At 42.3% G+C, this 22218-nt stretch overlaps 1 protein-coding gene across 18 annotated transcripts in view; it reads right to left on the reverse strand.

Moving 5' to 3' along the window:
• The window catches only part of pleca (plectin a), a 281468-nt gene that overhangs the window by 26831 nt on the left and 232419 nt on the right, over positions 1-22218 (reverse strand). For 16 of the 18 annotated variants that reach the window (XM_034161211.1, XM_034161209.1, XM_034161210.1 and 13 more), the window contains 22 exons: positions 21735-21901; positions 19054-19169; positions 17615-17721; positions 16936-17055; positions 16468-16563; positions 16072-16199; positions 15123-15216; positions 14898-15052; positions 14479-14815; positions 13238-13315; positions 12748-12909; positions 12554-12658; positions 12368-12463; positions 12118-12243; positions 9640-9792; positions 9388-9542; positions 9184-9310; positions 7187-7370; positions 7026-7046; positions 6011-6168; positions 1437-1615; positions 1210-1348 (listed from right to left, as the gene is read on the reverse strand). In XM_034161211.1, coding sequence (XP_034017102.1) covers positions 1210-1348; positions 1437-1615; positions 6011-6168; positions 7026-7046; positions 7187-7370; positions 9184-9310; positions 9388-9542; positions 9640-9792; positions 12118-12243; positions 12368-12463; positions 12554-12658; positions 12748-12909; positions 13238-13315; positions 14479-14815; positions 14898-15052; positions 15123-15216; positions 16072-16199; positions 16468-16563; positions 16936-17055; positions 17615-17721; positions 19054-19169; positions 21735-21901 — 3003 coding nt within the window. The remainder of the gene's footprint in view (positions 1-1209; positions 1349-1436; positions 1616-6010; positions 6169-7025; positions 7047-7186; positions 7371-9183; positions 9311-9387; positions 9543-9639; positions 9793-12117; positions 12244-12367; positions 12464-12553; positions 12659-12747; positions 12910-13237; positions 13316-14478; positions 14816-14897; positions 15053-15122; positions 15217-16071; positions 16200-16467; positions 16564-16935; positions 17056-17614; positions 17722-19053; positions 19170-21734; positions 21902-22218) is intronic. The other 2 variants (XM_034161212.1, XM_034161224.1) reach the window with 1 other exon arrangement.

Below are 22218 nucleotides of genomic sequence, written 5' to 3' on the forward strand. Positions count from 1 at the left end.
TTATTTTTTTATCTGTTTTATTCTTTTACTTATGTTTTTAATTATGTATTTGGAGCTGTGCCAACGGAATAGAGGACGATTCTCGTTTCTTGACTGCAACAAGACATGAGTCCCAGTTAGTGACTTTAATCCACACAAAAGTGACTCACGATATTTTAATGGCTTTGAGAGGAGTTAAGAACCGGACTTGCCGTTTCTGAAGAGCAGCGAATCAAAGAACCAACGAGCTAGTGGATCGAAGCATTGCTTCAATGGTTCACAATTCAACGTGAAACGGTTGACTACAGACCCGCTGCAGGGTCTGTAATCAACGTAGAGGAATAATCATTTTCCCGACAAACACCCTCAAAAACAACGGCTGCTCTGAAGGACTGATAAGGGAATTGTTAAGCAAAAAGGCTATTGACATTGGTGGATCAAATCATTTCTTAACGATACTCGAAAAGAACCCTAGTAGGGATAAACTGATAATCAGATGGTCTGATAATCTGCATCGGCAGATAATCCCTCCGGGGGCTCTGGAGAGATAGACTGATAATCAGCCGGGGACGTTAAGCGGCCGATGCCGATGATTGGCTTGGCCGATAATCAGCCAATAATCGGCCAAGCCGATTATCGGTCTATCCCTAATATACAGTCGTGGTTGAAGGTTTACGTACACTCATCATGGATGCCCTTCCTGACGCAACTCATTAAAAACCCAAAATTACCATGATATTCATGGCATTCATGCCCATGAGGAATGTATGTAAATATTCAACCACAACTGTACACATGAAAGCTGAATATTTGCAGGTCAAAAAATTGAAAACTTTTTACATGTCCAACATGGGTGGATTGAAGGGCGTGACCTTGAGTGGTAGGGGACACCACTTGTATCTAATTAACCAGCACTTATGCTGCCCCATTATTTTAAGATATGATTGGCTACCTGCCCAGTCAGAGGTGGGACTTAGATTGAACTCTGATGACAAATGCTTCAGTTATATGTGTGGTGATGCAACAGTCACAATGTCACTGTTATCATCTGATTTGGATAGCAGACCTCTAGCACTTGTACTTCATGCAACCACTGCAAAAATAACCCCCCAATCCATGGCCACCCCGTCAAATAAGTCTGGACACGCCACTGATGACAAAATGCTGTGCAAACACTTATGGGTGTAAAAATAGTAAACTACATGGGATCTGTCCCCAAAAACTAAATACCTTTAAGTCACTGCGATGCTTGTCCACCTCGTCCTCCTCAGCTGGCACTTTAGTGACATCACGTAGACGTGTTTCATAATTTTTCAGCGTGTCCTCTGTACCTTTGGTGTTCCGGATCACAGCATCAATTGTCTTGAGCCTGTGATCAAGATGTTTGCTCATTATTAAAAGCACAAGAGCAGTTTACAAATGAATCCCTCAGCTTTCAGTGAGATTTTGCTGCTTACTTGTCCAGGTAGATGGAGGAGAGGCCGTACACATGGTCCATCTTCTTCAGCGTAATGTCCAGCTCAGAGCGAAGCATTGGAGCAGAGCTAGGCTGCTGAGGAGACACCAGAACCTCTTCTGTCTTCTCTGAGACGGAGTTCAAATCTTTCTTCAAGCCCTCCAACTCCAACTGCACTTTCTGTGAAGAAACAAACTTCAAACTGAGTGGCACTCCGACCCACTATATCTGGATTTTTTTTATGGAACCAGACAAACCAGTGTGTCTTGTGTGAAGAATCATTTGCATGACAGGCATGTTATCCAATTTAGACAAAATATTTACAGTAATTTTTTTCAACTTTGAGACAAATAAACAAGGGTAGTAATGACAGTAATGTGCATCACTGAGCCCGCCCTCAAACCTATGAGAGGTCTCAGCAAAGTGTAACGTGTAGTAGAATGTTTCAATTTAATCCATAAAGTTCTTCTTCTTGTCATACACTAAGTTTCAGAGACTGACCCCTGGTGGCCACAATTAAAATGGAACCATCCAAGTTGTCCAAGTGAGATAACTGTGGACTAACTTGTCAAGACACTGCTTACAAATGGTTTCACTGAGTGCCCCCTGGTGGCCACAATTGCAACAGAAACATGACCTATGTCAAATTTGTTTGAGGTCTTCATGAGATCAGGTGATGTTGTGTCGCAACTTTCACCTTGACGCATGAAGTATTTGACAAGTTGTTGCGTTTGCCTCGACCACTCGCACACACAAAATCAAGCAGTTCCCAGACCTGCTCTGCCTTCACAATGCTGGAAAAAGTAATCATTTCTGGATTTGCAACGGCATCCTCACCAAGAGTGAATAGGTTCATTACCCTTTAACAACTAATTGCTGCACCAAAACCAGTTGAGAATTGTGACACATAATTCTGGGGTAAGGCGGAGTGTGGTTTAGAGCATCCTGGGTTCTAATCCTGGTCTGGTAGAGCTTTGCTGCATGTTTCTCTGTTTCCCTGTTAGTGTAGCAGATAGCAGAATATTTACAGAGGAATCCTTCAAATGGTGATACAAGCACCAAATTTGGAAAAAGTACACCTTAGATATTACTGTTTTGAAAAAACTGCCGGGCCACTTGAATTTTCAATAGGCGGCCACGTAGGGGTCAATTGAAGAATTACATAGGGGTCAAAATATTAAAATGCTCCAGTCATATTGAAAAATATACCACATTATTTGTCTGATTGTAAAGATTCCAAAAAGGTATAGTTTGGACCATCTATGACTAAATTCTATAGAGTTACGGGGTAAAAACAACAAGAATGGTGACAAAGTTCAGTTTCAGTTTGTACAGGGGTCAAAAGTTAGAGTTGCTCCAATTTTGTTCAAAGGTGATGCAAATTACTGGTTGAGTTAATAAGGTTTCAAAAAGGAGTAGTTTGCACCATGTGTCATGCTTAGTTATCATGTTATGGGGTAACATATGTCACATGTCATAGAATTCAATGGATGTCAACATTATTTCAATCAATCAATCAATCAACTTTTTTCTTATATAGCGCCAAATCACAACAAACAGTTGCCCCAAGGCGCTCCATATTGTAAGGCAAGGCCATACAATAATTATGAAAAACCCCAACGGTCAAAACGACCCCCTATGAGCAAGCACTTGGCAACAGTGGGAAGGAAAAACTCCCTTTTAACAGGAAGAAACCTCCAGCAGAACCAGGCTCAGGGAGGGGCAGTCTTCTGCTGAGACTGGTTGGGGCTGAGGGAAAAAACCAGGAAAAAGACATGCCGTGAAGGGGGGCAGAGATCGATCACTAATGATTAAATGCAGAGTGATGCATACGGAGCAAAAACAGAAAGAAACAGTGCATCATGGGAACCCCCCCCACAATCTACGTCTAAAGCAGCATAACCAAGGGATGGTCCAGGGTCACCCGATCCAGCCCTAACTATAAGCCTTAGCGAAAAGGAAAGTTTTAAGCCTAATCTTAAAAGTAGAGAGGGTATCTGTCTCCCTGATCTGAATTGGGAGCTGGTTCCACAGGAGAGTAGCCTGAAAGCTGAAGGCTCTGCCTCCCATTCTACTCTTACAAACCCTAGGAACTACAAGTAAGCCCGCAGTCTGAGAGCGAAGCGCTCTAATGGGGTAATATGGTACTACGAGGTCCCTAAGATAAGATGGGACCTGATTATTCAAAACCTTATAAGTAAGAAGAAGAATTTTAAATTCTATTCTAGAATTAACAGGAAGCCAATGAAGAGAGGCCAACACGGGTGAGATATGCTCTCTCCTGCTAGTCCCCGTCAGTACTCTAGCTGCAGCATTCTGAACCAACTGAAGGCTTTTTAGGGAACTTTTAGGACAACCTGATAATAATGAATTACAATAGTCCAGCCTAGAGGAAATAAATGCATGAATTAGTTTTTCAGCATCACTCTGAGACAAGACCTTTCTGATTTTAGAGATATTGCGTAAATGCAAAAAGGCAGTCCTACATAATTGTTTAATATGCGCTTTGAATGACATATCCTGATCAAAAATGACTCCAAGATTTCTCACAGTATTACTAGAGATCAGGGAAATGCCATCCAGAGTAACGATCTGGTTAGACACCATGCTTCTAAGATTTGTGGGGCCAAGTACAATAACTTCAGTTTTATCTGAGTTTAAAAGCAGGAAATTAGAGGTCATCCATGTCTTTATGTCTGTAAGACAATCCTGCAGTTTAGCTAATTGGTGTGTATCCTCTGGCTTCATGGATAGATAAAGCTGGGTATCATCTGCGTAACAATGAAAATTTAAGCAATACCGTCTAATAATACTGCCTAAGGGAAGCATGTATAAAGTGAATAAAATTGGTCCTAGCACAGAACCTTGTGGAACTCCATAATTAACTTTAGTCTGTGAAGAAGATTCCCCATTTACATGAACAAACTGTAATCTATTAGACAAATATGATTCAAACCACCGCAGCGCAGTGCCTTTAATACCTATGGCATGCTCTAATCTCTGTAATAAAATTTTATGGTCAACAGTATCAAAAGCAGCACTGAGGTCCAACAGAACAAGCACAGAGATAAGTCCACTGTCCGAAGCCATAAGAAGATCATTTGTAACCTTCACTAATGCTGTTTCTGTACTATGATGAATTCTAAAACCTGACTGAAACTCTTCAAATAGACCATTCCTCTGCAGGTGATCAGTTAACTGTTTTACAACTACCCTCTCAAGAATCTTTGAGAGAAAAGGAAGGTTGGAAATTGGCCTATAATTAGCTAAGATACCTGGGTCAAGTGATGGCTTTTTAAGTAATGGTTTAATTACTGCCACCTTAAAGGCCTGTGGTACATAACCAACTAACAAAGATAGATTGATCATATTTAAGATTGAAGCATTAAATAATGGTAGGACTTCCTTGAGCAGCCTGGCAGGAATGGGGTCCAATAAACATGCCGATGGTTTGGACGAAGCACCCAATGAAAATAACTCAGACAGAACAACCGGAGAGATTATTTGACCTTTACTTTAGAGACCAAGCATTCAACACAGTCAAAACTATTCCATTTATCAATCCAGGTGGCTCAATCAACAATTTGCACCATTTTTTACTAAAATTGCAGTAACTTTAACTTTTGACCCCTGTACAAACTGAAATTGACCTTTGTCACCATTCTTAAGGTTTTTACCCCATAACTTCATAACATTCAGTCATAAATAGTCCAAACTATACCTTTTTGGAATCTTTATGATCAGACAAATAATGTGGTATAGTTTTCAATATGATTGGAGCATTTTTATATATTAACCCCTGTGTAATTCTTCAACTAACTCCCTACATGGCCGCCTACTGAAAATTCAAGGGGCCTGTCGTTTTTTTTCAAAAGAGCAATGTCTAAGGAGAATTTGTGCTAGATTTGGTGCTTGTATCACATTTAGAGATAGACCGGTAAGTACTGTTTCAGTTATGTGCTTCACTATGTTTCCTGTCACTGTATTAAAGATTAAAAAAAGTGACCAAAAATATGTTTAATGAGAGCAATCAGAGATTTCTGATATCCGCCAATCTGGATCAGGATCACCTTCAAAATTCAGTGGAGTCTTCCATGTCCTAATATCTATCTGTGGTGAAAATTTGGTGAGAATCCAAGAAGTAGTTTTGACATAATCCTTCAAAGTCTATATAAAGTGAAACTTGAACCAGAATCTGGATCCGGATCCAGATCACCTCCAAAATTTAATGAAGTCTTCCATGGCCTACTACGTATCTGTGTTGAAAATTTCGTCAAAATCCGTGCAGTAGTTTTGACGTAATCCTGCTAACAGACAGACAGACAAATAAATAAATGCCAATTTTTTTTTATGTCCTTGGTGGACGTGAAAATGACTAATTCTGTTACCGATAGAAGCACAAACAGCCTTTTTGTATTTCTGTTAGAAATGAGTAAGAAACATACTGAGTAAGAAACAAGTTTCCACTTCTACAGTCACTGTTTCAGTATTTTCAGGAAAAGCGCGGAGCACTACACAACTAAGAAAACTGCATTCAAACTAAGATATGTTAAAACGTTTTAATTGTAGTTTTACCATTTGCTCGGCTGTCTTCATGGCGCAGGCTGTGAGCGGCTCTCTGTCCAGCGGCTGACGGAGACGCGTCACTGTTCGAGTCTCACATCCTTCCAGCCGCAGGCGAAGATCTTTGATGTTGTTCAGGTACGTCTTGCACACAGACTCATCTTGTTCTCCTGGTGAGAATGAAAGAAGATACAGATTTCAAAGAAAAGTAATTATGCTGAAGATTTTTTTTTAAAAAAGTCCTCTGGCCTGATGTTTCAGAGAAAATATTTCTATTTTTGGGTTGTTTAACAGAAAAAAAGGTAAAAATAGAGCAGTTTCAGCACTTAATTCACTGCTTCATGACTCATTAGTTTCCTTTGTGCTTCACAATTATCAATTACAGAGATAAAATGATTTAATTTGTTGACCATGAGAAATAATCATTGACTCTTTATAATCAATTCATGTTTACAACATTTATCAGGAACATTTGGCTTGTTCCACTTTCTGAAATGTGAACATTTATTTGTCGGCTCCAAACACGTTTTAACTGATTTTTTTTTCCCCCTTTGAATGAATCTTATGGTAACCAACACTTAATCCCTCAAAATGTGTCTAAACTGATTAGAAGAAAAAAAACTATTCTTAGAGATCAGCATGTCTAAAGTTCTGGCTTTAACATGCGCTAAACAGTAAAAAAAAACATGATTAAATTAGCTAAATTTGATAAAAAACAGTTTCCAAAAAACACCCCTGGCATTTGAGAGATTAAACAAACATAAAAATAATCAGGAGATTCATCAATAATGCAAACAATTAGTGGCAGGCCGAGTTAATTGATTCATTCTTTCTCTGATCGATTTACTGCCATCACACCCGTGCACAGAGATAAGAACAATGAGTGAGGTTAGAAAGAATTTCATAAACACAGTGAAGATGATTAAAGTGGTCAAGTTAATGAACTGAAAGGAAACGTGACAGCAGAACAGCCCTCAGTGCTCACGCAGTCCTGTTCAGCCAATCAGAAGCCAAATGTCAGCCTTACCTGCCACTGGCACCACATGTCCTGCAACATGAATCCAACAGTCAGCTCACACACTCACAACAAAAACAAACAATGTCATGACAAAAACCATGTGACAACGTAAGCATCAGTGTGATGTTGCAGGTGATGGATAGAAGAAGTCAGGCTTTATTAAATCGGACCTTGTTCTGCAGAGCTGACGAGCGTGTTGTAGTGCTGGTTGGCTCGGTTGTAGTTGGACTCCACCTGCATGCGGTCCTCAGCGCCGAACATCTGAGAGTCCTGACTGTCCCTCAGGAAGTCCTGGTAGTGCTGCTCCAGGTTCCTCAGGGCCAGCCGGTACTCCTCCACTCTGAGCGTCTTAAACTGCAGCCAAGACGCAATATATCACTTTAACTTTGGAGGAAACATACAGTTATCACTGAAAACAATTCCTGTTTTGGCTCTAAAGCCGTTTGTGCTGGCGGATACGAACTGTTAGGATGGCGAGGTTCTGCCTTTAGGAAAAAGTTTGAGATTTTACACATTTTTGTTTTTGTATGAGATCAAATTTTACAAAAAGGATTCACGATTCTTACGATAATGGCGTGCAGAAGTATGTGCCTCCATTAGTATAACAACTAAATCAGCACTTTTACAGCCAGTTTCATTTGCAGGCTGAAGGCAGCTGACATGAACGGACTCAACAAGCTCATCAGGAGAGCTGGCTCTGTCCTGGGGGTTGAACTGGAGTCTGTGGCGGAGGTGTCAGAGAGGAGGATGCTGAGGAAACTGCTCAGCATCTGCGACAACACCTCTCACCCTTTGCATGCTACACTGTCATCCTGTCAGAGCGCCTTCAGCCATAGACTGAGACCACCGCGGTGCACCACAGAAGTCCATAGTTCTTTCCTACCTGTGGCAATCAGACTGTATAACTCCTCCCACTTCTACAGGATGAATACATAATTGAACAGGGTTATTCAGTTACTCAGAGTTATGTGCAATATTGTTGAAGATCTCGTGCAAATGTCAAAAATATTATTCACTGTTGACTATTTCAGTGCTCTGGCAAAATAATTTTCTTCAGGATAAATGAAGTTTATCTTATTCTTATTCATTCATATTTTTCTGCTTAGCTGGGTCCAGGTTGCAGTGGCAATGGACTAAGTCTTCCTGTGGGATCCCAAAATGTTCTCAAGCCAGCTGGGACATAAAATCCCTCCAGCGTATCCTGGTCTTCCCCAGGACCTTCTCCCAGTTGGACATGACTGGAAGACATCCCTAAGGAGACCATCTCAGTTGGCTCCATTTGATGCAAAGAAGTGGCGGCTCTACTCCATGTCCCTCTCGGATATTTGACCTTCTCACCATGTCCCGGCGTGTAAACCCAAATACCCGATGGAAGAACCGCAGTTCCACAGCTTGTATCTGAGACCTTGTTTCTGATGTCATGATGTAAAGATCATGCTCACAGGTGAGGACAGGCGTGTAAATCGTCACTGGTAAATCAAGAAACTGTTTCAGCGTCTGCAGGACCTCAGATGCAGCAATGAATTCCAAGACATATGCAGTGATTTGGAAATGTTCATGTATCCATCCCATGACTTGCTGAAAGAAAACTGGCTGTAAAAGTGATGACTGAGTTGTATTATCCTAACATGGCCACATATATATGCAGACCATTGTTTTGGGATTGATATTTTGATTTAGTTTATATTATGCTGCAGAGATTCGATATATTTTATGTATACATTATGGACTTTTTATTTTTAATAGTTTGGGAGGTCCTTCAACTTGTACTCCAGTGTGACTTATATAATGAAAACATCATGCATTGGTTATTTCCAATAATAATTACAACTGTTTATATCGGGCTTTGACAGGAATCAAGTAACTAAACAAACCAAACTCCAATAAGAAAAGAATAAACACCAATAATAAAAACTGCACACCAAAGCACAAATATTCGAAATTAAAGCGTTACAACAAAAAAGTGCAACTTACACTCTGGAAAGTACAGTAATTTTAGACATGTTAATATCAAGAAGCATGAGCCCCCCCCCCCCGCTTCTTTGTGTCATTTAAGTCATCAAAATTAATAATGCATAAAAGAGCAAGGGAGCATAAACCTTTTCAAAGTATAAATTATTAATCTGAAGACAGCCCCCTTATCTACTCATCCTCTCTACAATGTTACCATGGTGATGTTCCAGGTCTTGATGATGTGGATGTCTCTCATCAGATACTGCCAGGACAGCAGGCTCTTCATGTCCACGTACATGGTCTGCCAGAGCGTCTGCAGCCGCTGCAGGTTTCCATCCAGTCTGAGGAGGCAAAGTGCCGTTATAGGTGCACTGAATCCCGGACCACCAAGAACGCTCCAGAGTGAAGCTCAACTCACCCGGCGACGCTGTTCACAGCCTCCTTATTGGTGGGCGGGATCAGGAAGCAGATGGACGGCACGGACGCCTCGCTGCCTTTATCGTTCAGCACCTTCCACTTGCAGGGCTGTGAGTTATTGAGCAGAGCACACTGATCTCCTCTGTGGACTCTGATCTGGAACCAGGTGAAAGTGACGTGATGAGTCACTGCTCCAAATACGGCACAAGCTACTGATGTCGTCAAAATATGCAGATAAAGTTATCCTAATTACCTCCATCTGTTTGAAGTCGCAGACAGCTTGGATGGGCAGTTTTCCTTTTATGGGTGTTGCTGGGTTTCGAGGTTTCAGCTGGATGATGGCCTTAGCTCGACGCTTCAGGCCTTCCAGGTGCATTTTGAACTCAGTCAGTTGCTCCTTCTCATCCTTTAAAGATCACAGTAATGGAGTTCGTCAAACATTCCAGTAATACCATTTTTAGTACAAGGGGAGCTACGACCACTACCTTTGCACCCCCCACCCCGAGGACTAAACCAAACCAACTTTTTTAGGTTCCTTAGATGACCCCAAAACACAATCAGGATGTTCCCAAAAATAAAAACTGGCCTCAAGCCAGTTATCCAAGATGGAATCCAAGATGGCTGCCAAAATACGTTTTTTTTTTTTTTCACTAAAACACCTTTAAACAACATATAAACAACTTAAATATCACAGAGATTCAATGGGAAGACCATTGCAGGTCACAGCAAACTCATTTGTGCCTAAACTAAATTCATTCATGGGTTTAAGATTCAAAATGGCGTCCAAAATGGCCGCCAATAGACCCTTATCATTGAATCTCTGTGATATTTAACTTGTTTATATGTTGTTTAAAGCTGTTTTAGTGAAAAACCCTATTTTGGTGGCCATCTTGGATAACTGGCTTGAGGCCAGTTTTTATTTTTGGGAACATCCTGATTGTGTTTTGGGGTCATCTAAGGCAGTGATTTTCAACCTTTTTTGAGCCGCGGCACCCTTTTTATATTTACAAAATCCTGCGGCACACCACCAACCAAAATAATATTATAATTCTATTACCTCTGGTTTTGCGCAAAACCCAATTATCGCAATAGAAAATCGATACAGAAAACAGCATTTTGAAAATCCTCAAGCATTTTGCGCTCTGATCTCAAGTAGGGCGTCACGATTAGGAATTTCTGGAGACGATTAATTGTCAGACAAATAATTGCGATTGACGAATATATTGTCTATTTTTTTTTTTCTTTTTTTTCCCTTCTTTATATTCTACTGTTGTAGTATAATTACATAACTCTGGAAGAACTTTTGGCTTCTGTGAGTGGAGAAACTGGGAATAGTGCAACATTTTTATTTTTATCTTCATTTTACATACAGTCCCAACTTTTTCTGAATTGTGGTTGTTTCTGTTGCATTTCTGAAATTGTTTCTCCTCATCAGTCACGTTTTGTGCTTAAACACTGCATTAAGCCCATATTGAACAAATAAATACCTTTGGAAAGTAACAGCTGTTAAAGTTCAGAGTTCTCACCTGCTTTTTGTGATCTGTGCATCTAAACATCACCACAGCTTCTCCGTGTCAGGGTTTTTTTTGTGGCTCAGTTCATTCATATATTCTCATTTTTTAAGTATGTTTTTAAAGATATTTGACCGTTTATTTCATCTCATGATCTCATAAATTCAGCACATACGAAGCGCACATGGTGTGAACAGGACGGTAACGGCAGAATCACACCTTTAGAGAAAGTTCAGAGAGAAGTAAAAGCAGCTTCATGTTTTGGTTTTGTTAACATGTTTACTCGGGTTAAAATCCTCTCTCTGCTCCGCGCTCGCTGCGCACTGATGGTTCTCAGACTGTAACGTGTCGCGCCTGCATTCAGGAATCTCCCTCACGCACCCCATCCCTCGCAGTCTGCAGCCTGTTGACTCCGCACGCGCGCGCACACACACAGACACACACACACCGACAGCTCCGCATTTTAGACGGCTTTTGAAGAAGACGGCCACTGTTTTAATCGGCCGTCTTATCCAAACGAAGGCTGCAGCACAATGACGTCAGATTCTGAGTCGTTTTATGCTTTGTGGATAAAATAAATAATTCATGGTAATCACGAATATGAAAAATAATCGCGACTGACGAATATTGTAATAATTGTGACAGCCCTAATCTCAAGTGTTTTTTTTTAGACGTGTTGACACTTTTATTCACAATAATCTGCCACTCTAATATTCATGGAGCGCAGAGGCTCCCTTCAGCGAACCCAGTTGTGAGCGAGAAGGCCCAAGTCTGACCACGGTGACATCAACAGAGGTCAGGCCGCCTTCCCCGCACACCTCCACAGCCAACGCGGTTTCTCCTTCCCCAGAGGAGCCATGCTCCGTGAGCAGCTGAGATTCACGCTGTAGTCAGCAACCCGTAACCATGGAGATGCACAACGCTATGTGCGCAAGTATGTCTATTATACTATAGTACAGCGCTTTGCTGCCATCTACTGGAATAAAAGAGCATTACATCATCTGCCACACTATTATTATGGTGATATTTGATAATTGCCCACGGCACCCCTGACGATCGATCACGGCACCCCGGTTGAGAATCACTGATCTAAGGAACCTAAAAAATTTTGTTTGGTTTAGTCCTGGGGGGGGGGGGGGGGGGGTTGTGTGTGTGCAAAGGTAGTGGTCATAGCTCCCCTAGCATAGTGTGATATCAGCAAGCACGGTGTGCACACGTACCGCGGCGTCCTTCAGGAGGTCTTCCAGCCGCGTGGCTGTGATGGAGCGCTCACACATGTACTTTCTTTTCATTGCCTCTTGCATCTTTTTGATCTTCTCCTCGGCCTCTTTAACATCTGCAAAAAACTACACAGGGAGGACTCGAGCTTGAATGTGAAGTTTTTATATTTATAGCTAATTCAGAGGAATTGCGTTTGAAGTTTGTATGTAAATTTGTCAAACTCCCTGGACAAAAAGTTAGTAAAACCACCTGGAAGTAAGCGGTGTTCTCTTTCAGGTGGGATTCTATGCAGCAGCACAACTGGAGGATCCAACTCCACTGAGTCTGCAGAGCTGCCGTGAAGGCCTGGAGACACAAAGACACATACCGTGAGACCGAATCTTCAAAAACATCAAAACACAAAGTTCCATCTTAAAAGACAAACAAAAAACTCACCTCTATAGTCTTCCTGGCAGGATGTCCATCCCTCAGCAGCTTGTCTCCAGTCGTCTGGACACCGTTTACCTTCTTCTCTCTGAGCTCCAGCTCCCTCATCAGACCCTGGTCGATAGCAGTGGGAGTTCCCTGTCATCACCACTAGAGAGTGCTGTGACTAAATCGATCATCTGCTGCACCGTCTCTCCACTTACCGAGTAGTTGTCCTTCTTGGCCACCATGTTGGTGTTGCGTTCACTCCAGTCGTAGTTGACCTCCTCCTCTTCTTTCTCATTCAGCCACATCAGCTCTTTGGTTGCCGCAGTAACAAAGGTGTGAAGCTCGACCAGGTAACGGAGACGGACCTTAGAGGTGTTCTGCCAGGATTCAGATGATAAATGTGTGTGATACGTGAGCTTCTAAAGGAACGAATCACTGACCAAAAGAGAACTTTAGTGATGCCTCCAGTGTGGTGGAATGGTACACAGAACACAACAAGACGAGGCATATTTGACCTGGGCATCGATATCTCTCTGAGTACCAATCTTGTTTTGAGCGTTTCTGCCTCAGTGATGCTGCTGAAAGATGTTTTTGTAAAATCAGATGTCACCGCCGACCAGGGCCGTAAATGTTCCTTGTGATGACTCAGTAAGAACACAGTTCAATGACTCTTTTAGTTTTTTTTTTGTGTTTTTTTTAACTTACGAGCAGCTTCTCGTACTGCAGCTCCAGTTTTCCCAGATAGTCACGGTATCCAGCTTTACTGGCTGGTGAAATCTGACTCTGGAAGAAAACACACATAACATAAAGGAAAGTCAAGTATTGTTTAACCACAATGAAGTGGTATATACACATGAATCAATTAGGGAATAGCCCTGTTGTGTCTGATGATTTGCAGACGTTCATGCTGGTTATACGGTCGCAAATTGAGCTAAAACTGATATTTGCGACCGTAATCCAGCATGAACGTTCTCAAATCATCAGACACTGGGGGGTTATTCCCATTCTAATCCAATTCCATTGTTTGCACGGTTTATTTTTCTGTAGGTAATTCGGTCGGCGAGGCAGCGTCAGTCCAACTAATGTGAAAATCCATCAAATGTTAAATGGTAATTCTGTGTCAGAATCCACATCAATACTTTCGTATGGTATCTTAAATTCACCCATTTTGGTGGAGGTGTCAAACGCGACTTTCTCTCGCTCTCAGCTAACGGCGCCATTATGACACCTGCGTAGCAGCGCGTGCCGCCAATGTTCTGTCAAATTGTGTGTCTCGACAGTTCCGCATCCCGACAATATTGTGCATGCGTGCACAATCGCAGTTGCGTGGAGGGCTGGCCTGTCGACAGGAATGACATCTCGTCACAATACCGGTCAGGGCACGGAGTAATACATTTAAATGTGAAACGGTCGAATATTTTGCCACCATTACCCCGATATTATACGGTCTGAAACCTCACACGATGAACCAATCAGAATTGCGGAAAAAATTTAATTGGATTGGAATAACTCTTCATTTGTCTTTTAATTAACTTGTTTGGCCTTAAGTTCTAAACATGAGAAGAAGAAATTGAGGGAAAATAAAAACACTGAACCATATAAAATATATTGACCCTGAGGCACGCTGGTGCCTGTGCTGATATCCAGGTTCCGTCGCGTGACGTGTATGAGAGTCTACGACTCCCCTTGGTCGGGACACTAACCCATCACAGATTACCTCCCCAGCGAAGACCTGTACCCATTTATAGCCGGATGAGTTGGGACAGTGCAGAAGTGTGTTGCTCAAGGGCGCACATGTAGCATGAACAGTCTACGTATCGGTAGCCCGACTTCTTATCCCACTCACTTACCTGCTGTACAGAAAACCTGCAAAATTGTGAAACATTACGCTGAAAAAACCCTCATAATTTCAAGAGACATTAAAGCTTTGTTTGGACTGAACAAACCTCATCAGCTTTCGCCCTTTCGATCTTAGAGCGGAACTCCTCAACAGACAGATGCAGGCCTCGGTGGCTGCCGAGCTGTGATTCCACAGCAGGAAGGTCGGAGCCCCACTCTCCCTCGTCCACCCGCCGCTGGTTCTCCTCCACCCAGCCCAGCAGGTCCTGGATGTAGCGCAGCGTTACTTCATCCAGTTCAGGGCGCACCGTGGTGGGGGTCTGCTTCAGGACCTGCACGGCGTGAACTCGAGTCATGGGGATCTGGGCCGTAGTCACACCAGATTTGAGGCGCAGGTTGTATTCACTCCGGAGGTTGACCAGCCTCTCGTGGAGACGGTACACTCTAGAATCAGTACAATCAATGTCAAACATGGCTGTTTAAAATTATTTAAATAGAGGCTTTGACAAGTGCCTTCCTTTTTCACCTGCGATACATCTGCTCAGCCTGAAGGTGGCGCCCATCTTTAAGCAGCTGAACATCATTGAAGAGGAGGCGGATCATTCCTTCTGCTTTTTCCAAATCTGCCTCCACCTCTGCCGTGTTCTGAGCAGGTTTCCCCGAACTCAGCATCCTCACATCCTGCAGCACCAACATCAACATTTGATGGCTGTAATCACTGGCTTTAATATTTCCCAGCACTGAGTCTCACCGTCTGCAGCAGAGTCTCCACCTGGTTGAGCTGCTCCTCACACACACCCGACTCCACCTGGACCTTACCGACGACCCGCTGAAGGCGCTCCAGCCTGCAGGTGGGGTCAAAGGTCAAAAATCACTTCAGACATAACAAATGAGACTCACCACGACTCGAACATCTCAGAACCTGAAAACATTAACTGTGGACTTGTGCAAAAGGTTTTTTTTTTAATTCTGTCAATTATTTAAATAACTGTTACAATGTTATTTATTTTTTAAAATGTGGTTATGCTGCTCCTTTGCCTGGACTTGGCTCATATTTACATTTCTACATGACTTCTATTTGAGGGCACGCCCAATGATTTCACCAAATTCTGTGAAATTCCATTCAGTACTTTTAGAAATATTCTGGCCAAATTCCACCACATGGACTAAATTAGTATGTTTTGACAAAAGGATTTTAATTCAGAGTACAGCTGTGCAACTTTTTAAGTAATGCTTGGGGTAAAAATGAAAGCACTCACTCAGTCTTGTGTAATAAGTACTTAAAGTCATATCCTTGGTGCATGAACGCCATGACGGACGTGTTCTCCTGCGCAGTCAAGATACAATGTTTCCAAAAATCCTGTTGCAGCAAAAACCAATGACTACGCCCCGCTAACTTGTGATCATCAAAATGTCAGTTGACCATATTTTTAATGCCTTTGTTGCCATGGTGATGACAGTTGTCAAGTGTTTGCCCTGATGCGTGTTTTATTTCCACATCACAATGCCAACTCACTGTCGTTTCATTTGCAAAAGAGAACATCATCCTGAGGAAATGAGTCATCCTCGTGTCATCCCACCACCACACAGTATCGGTGTGATGACTCTGTTTTCCCCATTTATGCCTTTTTTTCACAGAGTTATTAAAAAAGGAGTCTGTGTTGGTAACACGGAGCATGTGATAAAAACGGTGTACTCGCCTTTCAAATTCTGTCCTCAGGAGGCGCTCTCGCTCCAGGATGGCGACGTGCAGACGGCCCCACTCCTTCTCCACGTCAATGGGATGGTAAGATGGCGGCACTTTGACTTGACCTGCCTGGACGGCACCCTTGAGATTGGGGGGGTGGGGTGGGGGTGTAGTTTATCAAAAATATCGGTTCCTAATTTGTTTTTTATGTTTGGATTTTTTTGCTTTTTTTATGTGATGACGCACAGTCGAGACGTGAACGCGGCTGGAAATCAAACCAGGACTAAGTGATAACATCCTTAAGGCCCAAACATCTGCTCTGATGGCTGCATCAGCAGAATGACTTTAAGAGACCAGAATATGTTGTTGTATTTGTAGAAAGAATATCTTTGATTTATTTTACACTCACTTCAAAAGACCTGAAGATGTGTTTGGATCGATTCTTGTCTGATTCTTTTGCTGGGAGCTCCATTTCCTTGAACTTCAGAAACTGACGCCAAAGAACCTGCAGATCAGAAAAAGCATCACGACTGGAGCGCACACTTCCACTAAAGCCTGGACATGTTGGAGGGGGCAGAAGAAAAATATATGAATTAGAAAGTAAAAAGATCCTGGACATTCCAGGAAACCTTATCTCTTCCTTGATTTAAGACCTCCTGCAAATCCAAATTTAGTTCAAGCGCAATTGGAGCAGTCTGAGTTATGCAGTCCACAGGCACACTAAGACAACCTACATGCTGGATCATGACCAGAGAAACACATCACATGACCATGAGGTCATAGCTGAGGATCCCCCACAACGCAAGTGATGGTTGACGTCTTTCGGTGTGAGCCTCAGGTTTTATGAAAATGAAGTTTGACAATGAAATCCTCTGACCTCGATCTCTTCGTAGCTGGTGGGAAACTTCTTCTTCTCAAAGACGAGGATGTGGTGTCGGATCCACTGCAGCAGCATGGTGACCAGCTCATAGTACTCCTGCCAACGCAGCTCCAGCTCCTAAAAACACACGTTTGAAAACTGAAATCTCAGTCTCAATCCGATTCTGGGTCTGAATATGATTAGTGTTGGTTTGTTAAATTTATGCTTTCCATCATTTTCAGGCCTTAATACTAAACCCACTTGAAAGCTTGTTGTTCTTTTGGCTACACTGTAAAATGATTCATTACTTTCGATTAGAAAGAACTTTACTGATCCCTTTGGAAGACTCCCTCAGGGAAATTGAGGATTTTTAGAAATTGAGTACTTTTAGTACTTCCAGGTGAATTAGCAGCTCCACGTGTTGTTTCATGATGTTAGCAGAGGGTTTCTTTGTTTTTGTTTTGTTTTTGTTTTTTTACTAAAAGCTGTTGCATACTTCATACAGTCTGTGCATGTCTCATGACCAGGTCAGAAAACTCCCTATAATATGTACCATTTTGGAGGGTTCTCTGCATGAAAAGGATCATTTTTACATGATGATACTTTTTTCCTCATCATTATGATCCAAGTTTCATTTTTGTTGACTCGTTTACAATCACAGAATGAAATGTTGTGAACAGAATCCTTTACGACTCACATTGGCTTTAACTCCATCCTGAACATCCGGCACTCTGGGCATGACGTCATACAAAGAGGAGACATACGTGATGATGGACTTCTCGTCTGGATGTGGCACGTCCACATCTGCCAGGAGGAGAAACAAAAAATCACTTCTCTTCTGGTGAATTACAAAATTCAAGTGGAATTTTTGATATATAAACTGGGGCATGAAAAAAGAACGATCATTATGGTGAATCTTCAGCCTCAGTGTGACAGTCAGAGTGACTGCTCTCACCAGGGTTCTAGCTATGGTGGCCGGCACCGGGTGACAACGCCAAGCACTGAAAATTTCCGTTCAAATTGGCTATCCCGCCCAGCACGGATTTTCCAAAAAATGAACTGAAATGTTGCTGAAAAATGTACCAATTTGATCGTATTTCAAGCTTACAGAGTCGTACATTTGCTTTATTTTGCATTTTCAACCAAATAATTAAAGAAATAAGAAATATATTTCTCATTTTCTTCGTGGAGATCAGCAGTCAGCTGCATTCAGTGTTCTGTGATCCACAGCGCTGAGTAAAGGCAGCTCACAGTGGAGACCCTGTGCGTCCGCTCTGACTGATGCACAGCGTCAAGCAAATAAACTCCATCAAAATCTTTCAGTAATCCAGTGTTCCTTCTGTGTCCGTAGATACAGATACATTCAGAAATGTATGGTTTATTTTACAGTTTACAGTCCCTGTTTCCAGAGAGAGAGAGAGAGAGAGAGAGAGAGAGAGAGAGAGAGAGAGAGAGAGAGAGAGAGAGAGAGAGAGGAGGAGAAGGAGGGGGGAGAGGACTTCACTCATTTTCACATACTTTTCATTGGCACTGTTTACAAACTGTTTAGCATTTACAAGCCTCAGTGAAACAGGAAAGTGGAAATCTGATTCAAAAAGTTTTTCATCCAGGATTTAAATCAAATCAGTCCAGGTTCAGCTCTTGTTCAAACAAGACAATTAGTGGTTATATTCTTTTTAAAAAGTAACGCAATCCCACTCAAAAATGGTCTACGAAAACTTCTATGAATGGATTAAAGGTACTGTGTGTTATTTTTGAAGAAGAGAGCAAATGCTATGTCCATCAAATATGAATGCTTTTTTTAACCTTGACTATTATTTATGACCTTTTCAATGTTATTTATTTTATTAACTTAGACTTTGACAGAACTATTTAAAAAAGAACTTTGGTATTCCAAATATTACAACATAAATGTCATTTTTTTGGTTTATTATTCTTGCTTTCAATGCATCTAAAACCACTCAAAATGATTTAAAATAGGGCTTGCCAATAACGTCTTAAGAGGTTTAAAACCTATAGCTTCAGGGGGCTCCGCCCACTCGACCCCACTAGGGGCCCATGGACCCCAGACTGTGAGCCGCAATCACGTAATTTACTCAGCACTAACATGGTTCTAGCTAGAACCCCGGTTCTCACCCTCTGGGTCCAGCAGTCTGGTGACGCCCAGATCTCTCTCGGCCACACTGAAGGCCTGTTCCAGATTCTCCTGATTGGTCTGCCGGTACACCTTAGTCATGTCGATCAGCGTGGGCCTGGAAACAACAAGCAAGAACACAACAGGTGGATCATTATCCTGTTACGACTGTCAGCCACTTCCAGGTGGACTTAGACTGAGGCTTCCAGCTGGTAAATATATTCTTCCTTCTATCTCTTTTTGAGCATCTTCCAGTTCTTCACCTGTCAGCCATCGTTTCATGGCGATAACTGGAAGTAAAGCATTTTACATAATTAATATTTTGCTTGTGGCCTCAAACCAGAAACAACGAGTAAAAACTAGTCCTCACTAATATAGAATTTTTAAATTCCCCATTCAGAGTATGATGACAGGAGACACCTTGAGTGCCCGGAGGACATGCAAGTACATGCAGAGTCCTTTATGAAGCTAAGACATAAATATGTTGAAGTGAAGATTGATTAAAACCTGTTGATAATGCTGAATGTTCTTACACTCTGTGTGGGTTCCTGCAGCGAGCCTGTCTGCAGGACAATCTGTCTCTGCTGAGGTGGATCACGTGAGACTCAGAGAAGGTTTCATGCTGCTCGCTCTGGGACCCTCTGCTGGAATCAGGATTTGGGATTGTGGGAGCCCCGTGCAGAGATGAAGGAGTTCTCTGTGGGGACGTCCTCGCACAGCATGACCACCCTGTCCTCCAGGTCACTGACGGAGCCGGTGGCACTGCTGGAAGCGCTGCTCACATACCTCTTGGAGTGGAATTTCCTCTTCAGCTTCAGCATGGCTGGAACGGATCAGCGCGCTGAAAGGCTTTCGGCCACACACACGTTTCAGCTGTGAGAACAATCCCAGTGCGGCTACGGTCCACGTTTGCATCCAAACACTTTCCAGTCCGATTCCCGTTTCACCACCATTCTTGAGTCTCCAAACTGACGTTCTTTGAACCTCTGATGCTGTTAAATCTCCACACGTCTGGCGGCCCTGCCAGCCAGAAAGAATCTCTTCCAGAATGTTGCCGTTGCTGCGTTTTGCTGCAACCTGTTGAGCGCTCAGCGCGCATACCTTTATAATACGGTGTGCCGTCTCTCTGAGAGAAAACACTCTGTTTGGGTGCAGAATGCCGCCAACTCAGTCCACATGCTGTTCGGATGCAGTGAAGGAGGCTGCAGGGTTTGTTTGTGCAAAGTGATGCTCCACCCAAAATTTATGCTTTGACTAAAATACAGGCTTTCTGCAGATTTAAAACGTGGCAGTGAAGGGTGGCTCTCCGGTGGACCAGAGCAGCTACATTCAGCCCGAGGTCAGGCCATTTTTATACAAAAAATAGGGTCCAGAGTCACTGGAGTCCCTTCGACAAACAGTGTTTTTTTTTTTTTGGAGGCAAAAAAATATTTGTACAGAGAAATAGTTAACAAGTAAGTTACACCTTTCTAGTACCTAATAAAGTGTCCAGTAAGTCACCTTAAATGTAAATTCACTCACTCATCTCCACATTAAGAGTCATGGGGGGCTGAAGCCTATCCTAGCGGTCACAGGGCGTGAGGCGGGGTGCACCCTGGACAAGACGCCAGTCTGTCACACGCACACCAACGGACAATTTAAAGCTTCCAATCCACCTAACCTGCATGTCTTTGGATGTGGGAGGAAGCCGGAGCACCCAGAGGAAACCCACACGGACACGGAGAGAACATGCAAACTCCACACAGGAAAGCCACAGGTGGAAATTGATCCCATGACCTTCTTGCTGTGAGGTTACCGTGCTGCCCCTTAAATGTAAATTATTTCAGCAAATTATTTTTTGTGCGCAAATGATAAATTATACTTATTCAGCCATTTTTATCTTTTTTCTCATTTCATGCATGTAAGTGTAAAGCTTTGATGCCAGAAGTGGGAATGTTCAACTGGGAATCTGACAAACCCATTTTGTTGTACTGTAAAACTGAAAATTTTCGAGGTCTTCAGCCGATTGACATCCACTCCATGTGTGTGTGGTATTTGTGAATGAATCTGGAATAGTTTAACCCTTAGTTTAATTTAAAAAATACCTAACGAACCTCCAACTTTATGAAATTGACACACAAAAAAACAAGTTTATCCTCAAAAATCTTAAGCTATTCAGTCAAAAGTAATGAAAACTGTAAATGACCAGAAGAGTGAATGAATGAATGAATGATTCAGACAAAGTGATCTCAATAACCAATGTCAAGGTTAAGCAATACATATAAAATGTGAATTCAGCATTCTGTTTCAGGAACTACTGCAATAAATAACAAGAGTCATCAGGAGATGACATATCCCTTGTCCCCATGAATCAGTTATACAAAGTGTCGGGGATCACTAAGACTACACCCTCATGCAAAATATGAATGAAATTGGTCAACTGGTTCTTGAGCTATTGCGCTAAAAAAGGACGGATGTAGAGGCGGATATGCTGATCACTATATCGCTCTATACTTCATACCAGAGGGATAAAAATGACAATATGAAATATACCAAAGTCCACAAAGATGACTTTTTAGCAATGTGTAAAATCTATACACATGGATCGGTGTTACAACCTCTCTGGTTCAGTTAGGTTTCATGTCACTGAGCTGTTAATTACACATAAATGGCAGTTTTAAGACTTGAGGTTCAGCCGCCTCACCTGTGTTTGTGGATGATGGCGTTAAAGAGCTTGCCATCCCTCCAGCTACTGGTGAAGTTGTCGCAGCGCAGACCCTGGTATCCCTCCACCATCCTCTGCGACCACAGCAGCAGCTTCTCTTTGGCCGTCATGTCGTCCGACTGACCGTTCACCTGAATGTCTGAGATCTGAAACGGAAAGTGGTGGAACACTGTCAGCCACAGTATCAAAAATATACAAATAAACAACAAATAGCTGACCTGTCGGACAGAAAGTTCCCCTGAGACAGAAACTTTGGCAAACTAACAGATCTATTTGGTTCAAAGAATCACTGTTGTTTTCTGTTCACGTTTGGTTTTGAAACAACCTCCAATGAGAACCACAGGAAGAGAAGCAGTCTGCATTTTGTGCCTAATTTAAGTCATTTCTACTTTCTGTGGGGAATATAAAAGGAAATTAAAAATTCAGGCAGCATAGTTTGTGACTTTTTGCCTGACAAAAATTT

The sequence above is a fragment of the Thalassophryne amazonica genome, chromosome 20, assembly GCF_902500255.1.
Source record: "Thalassophryne amazonica chromosome 20, fThaAma1.1, whole genome shotgun sequence".
NCBI classification, from domain to species: domain Eukaryota; kingdom Metazoa; phylum Chordata; class Actinopteri; order Batrachoidiformes; family Batrachoididae; genus Thalassophryne; species Thalassophryne amazonica.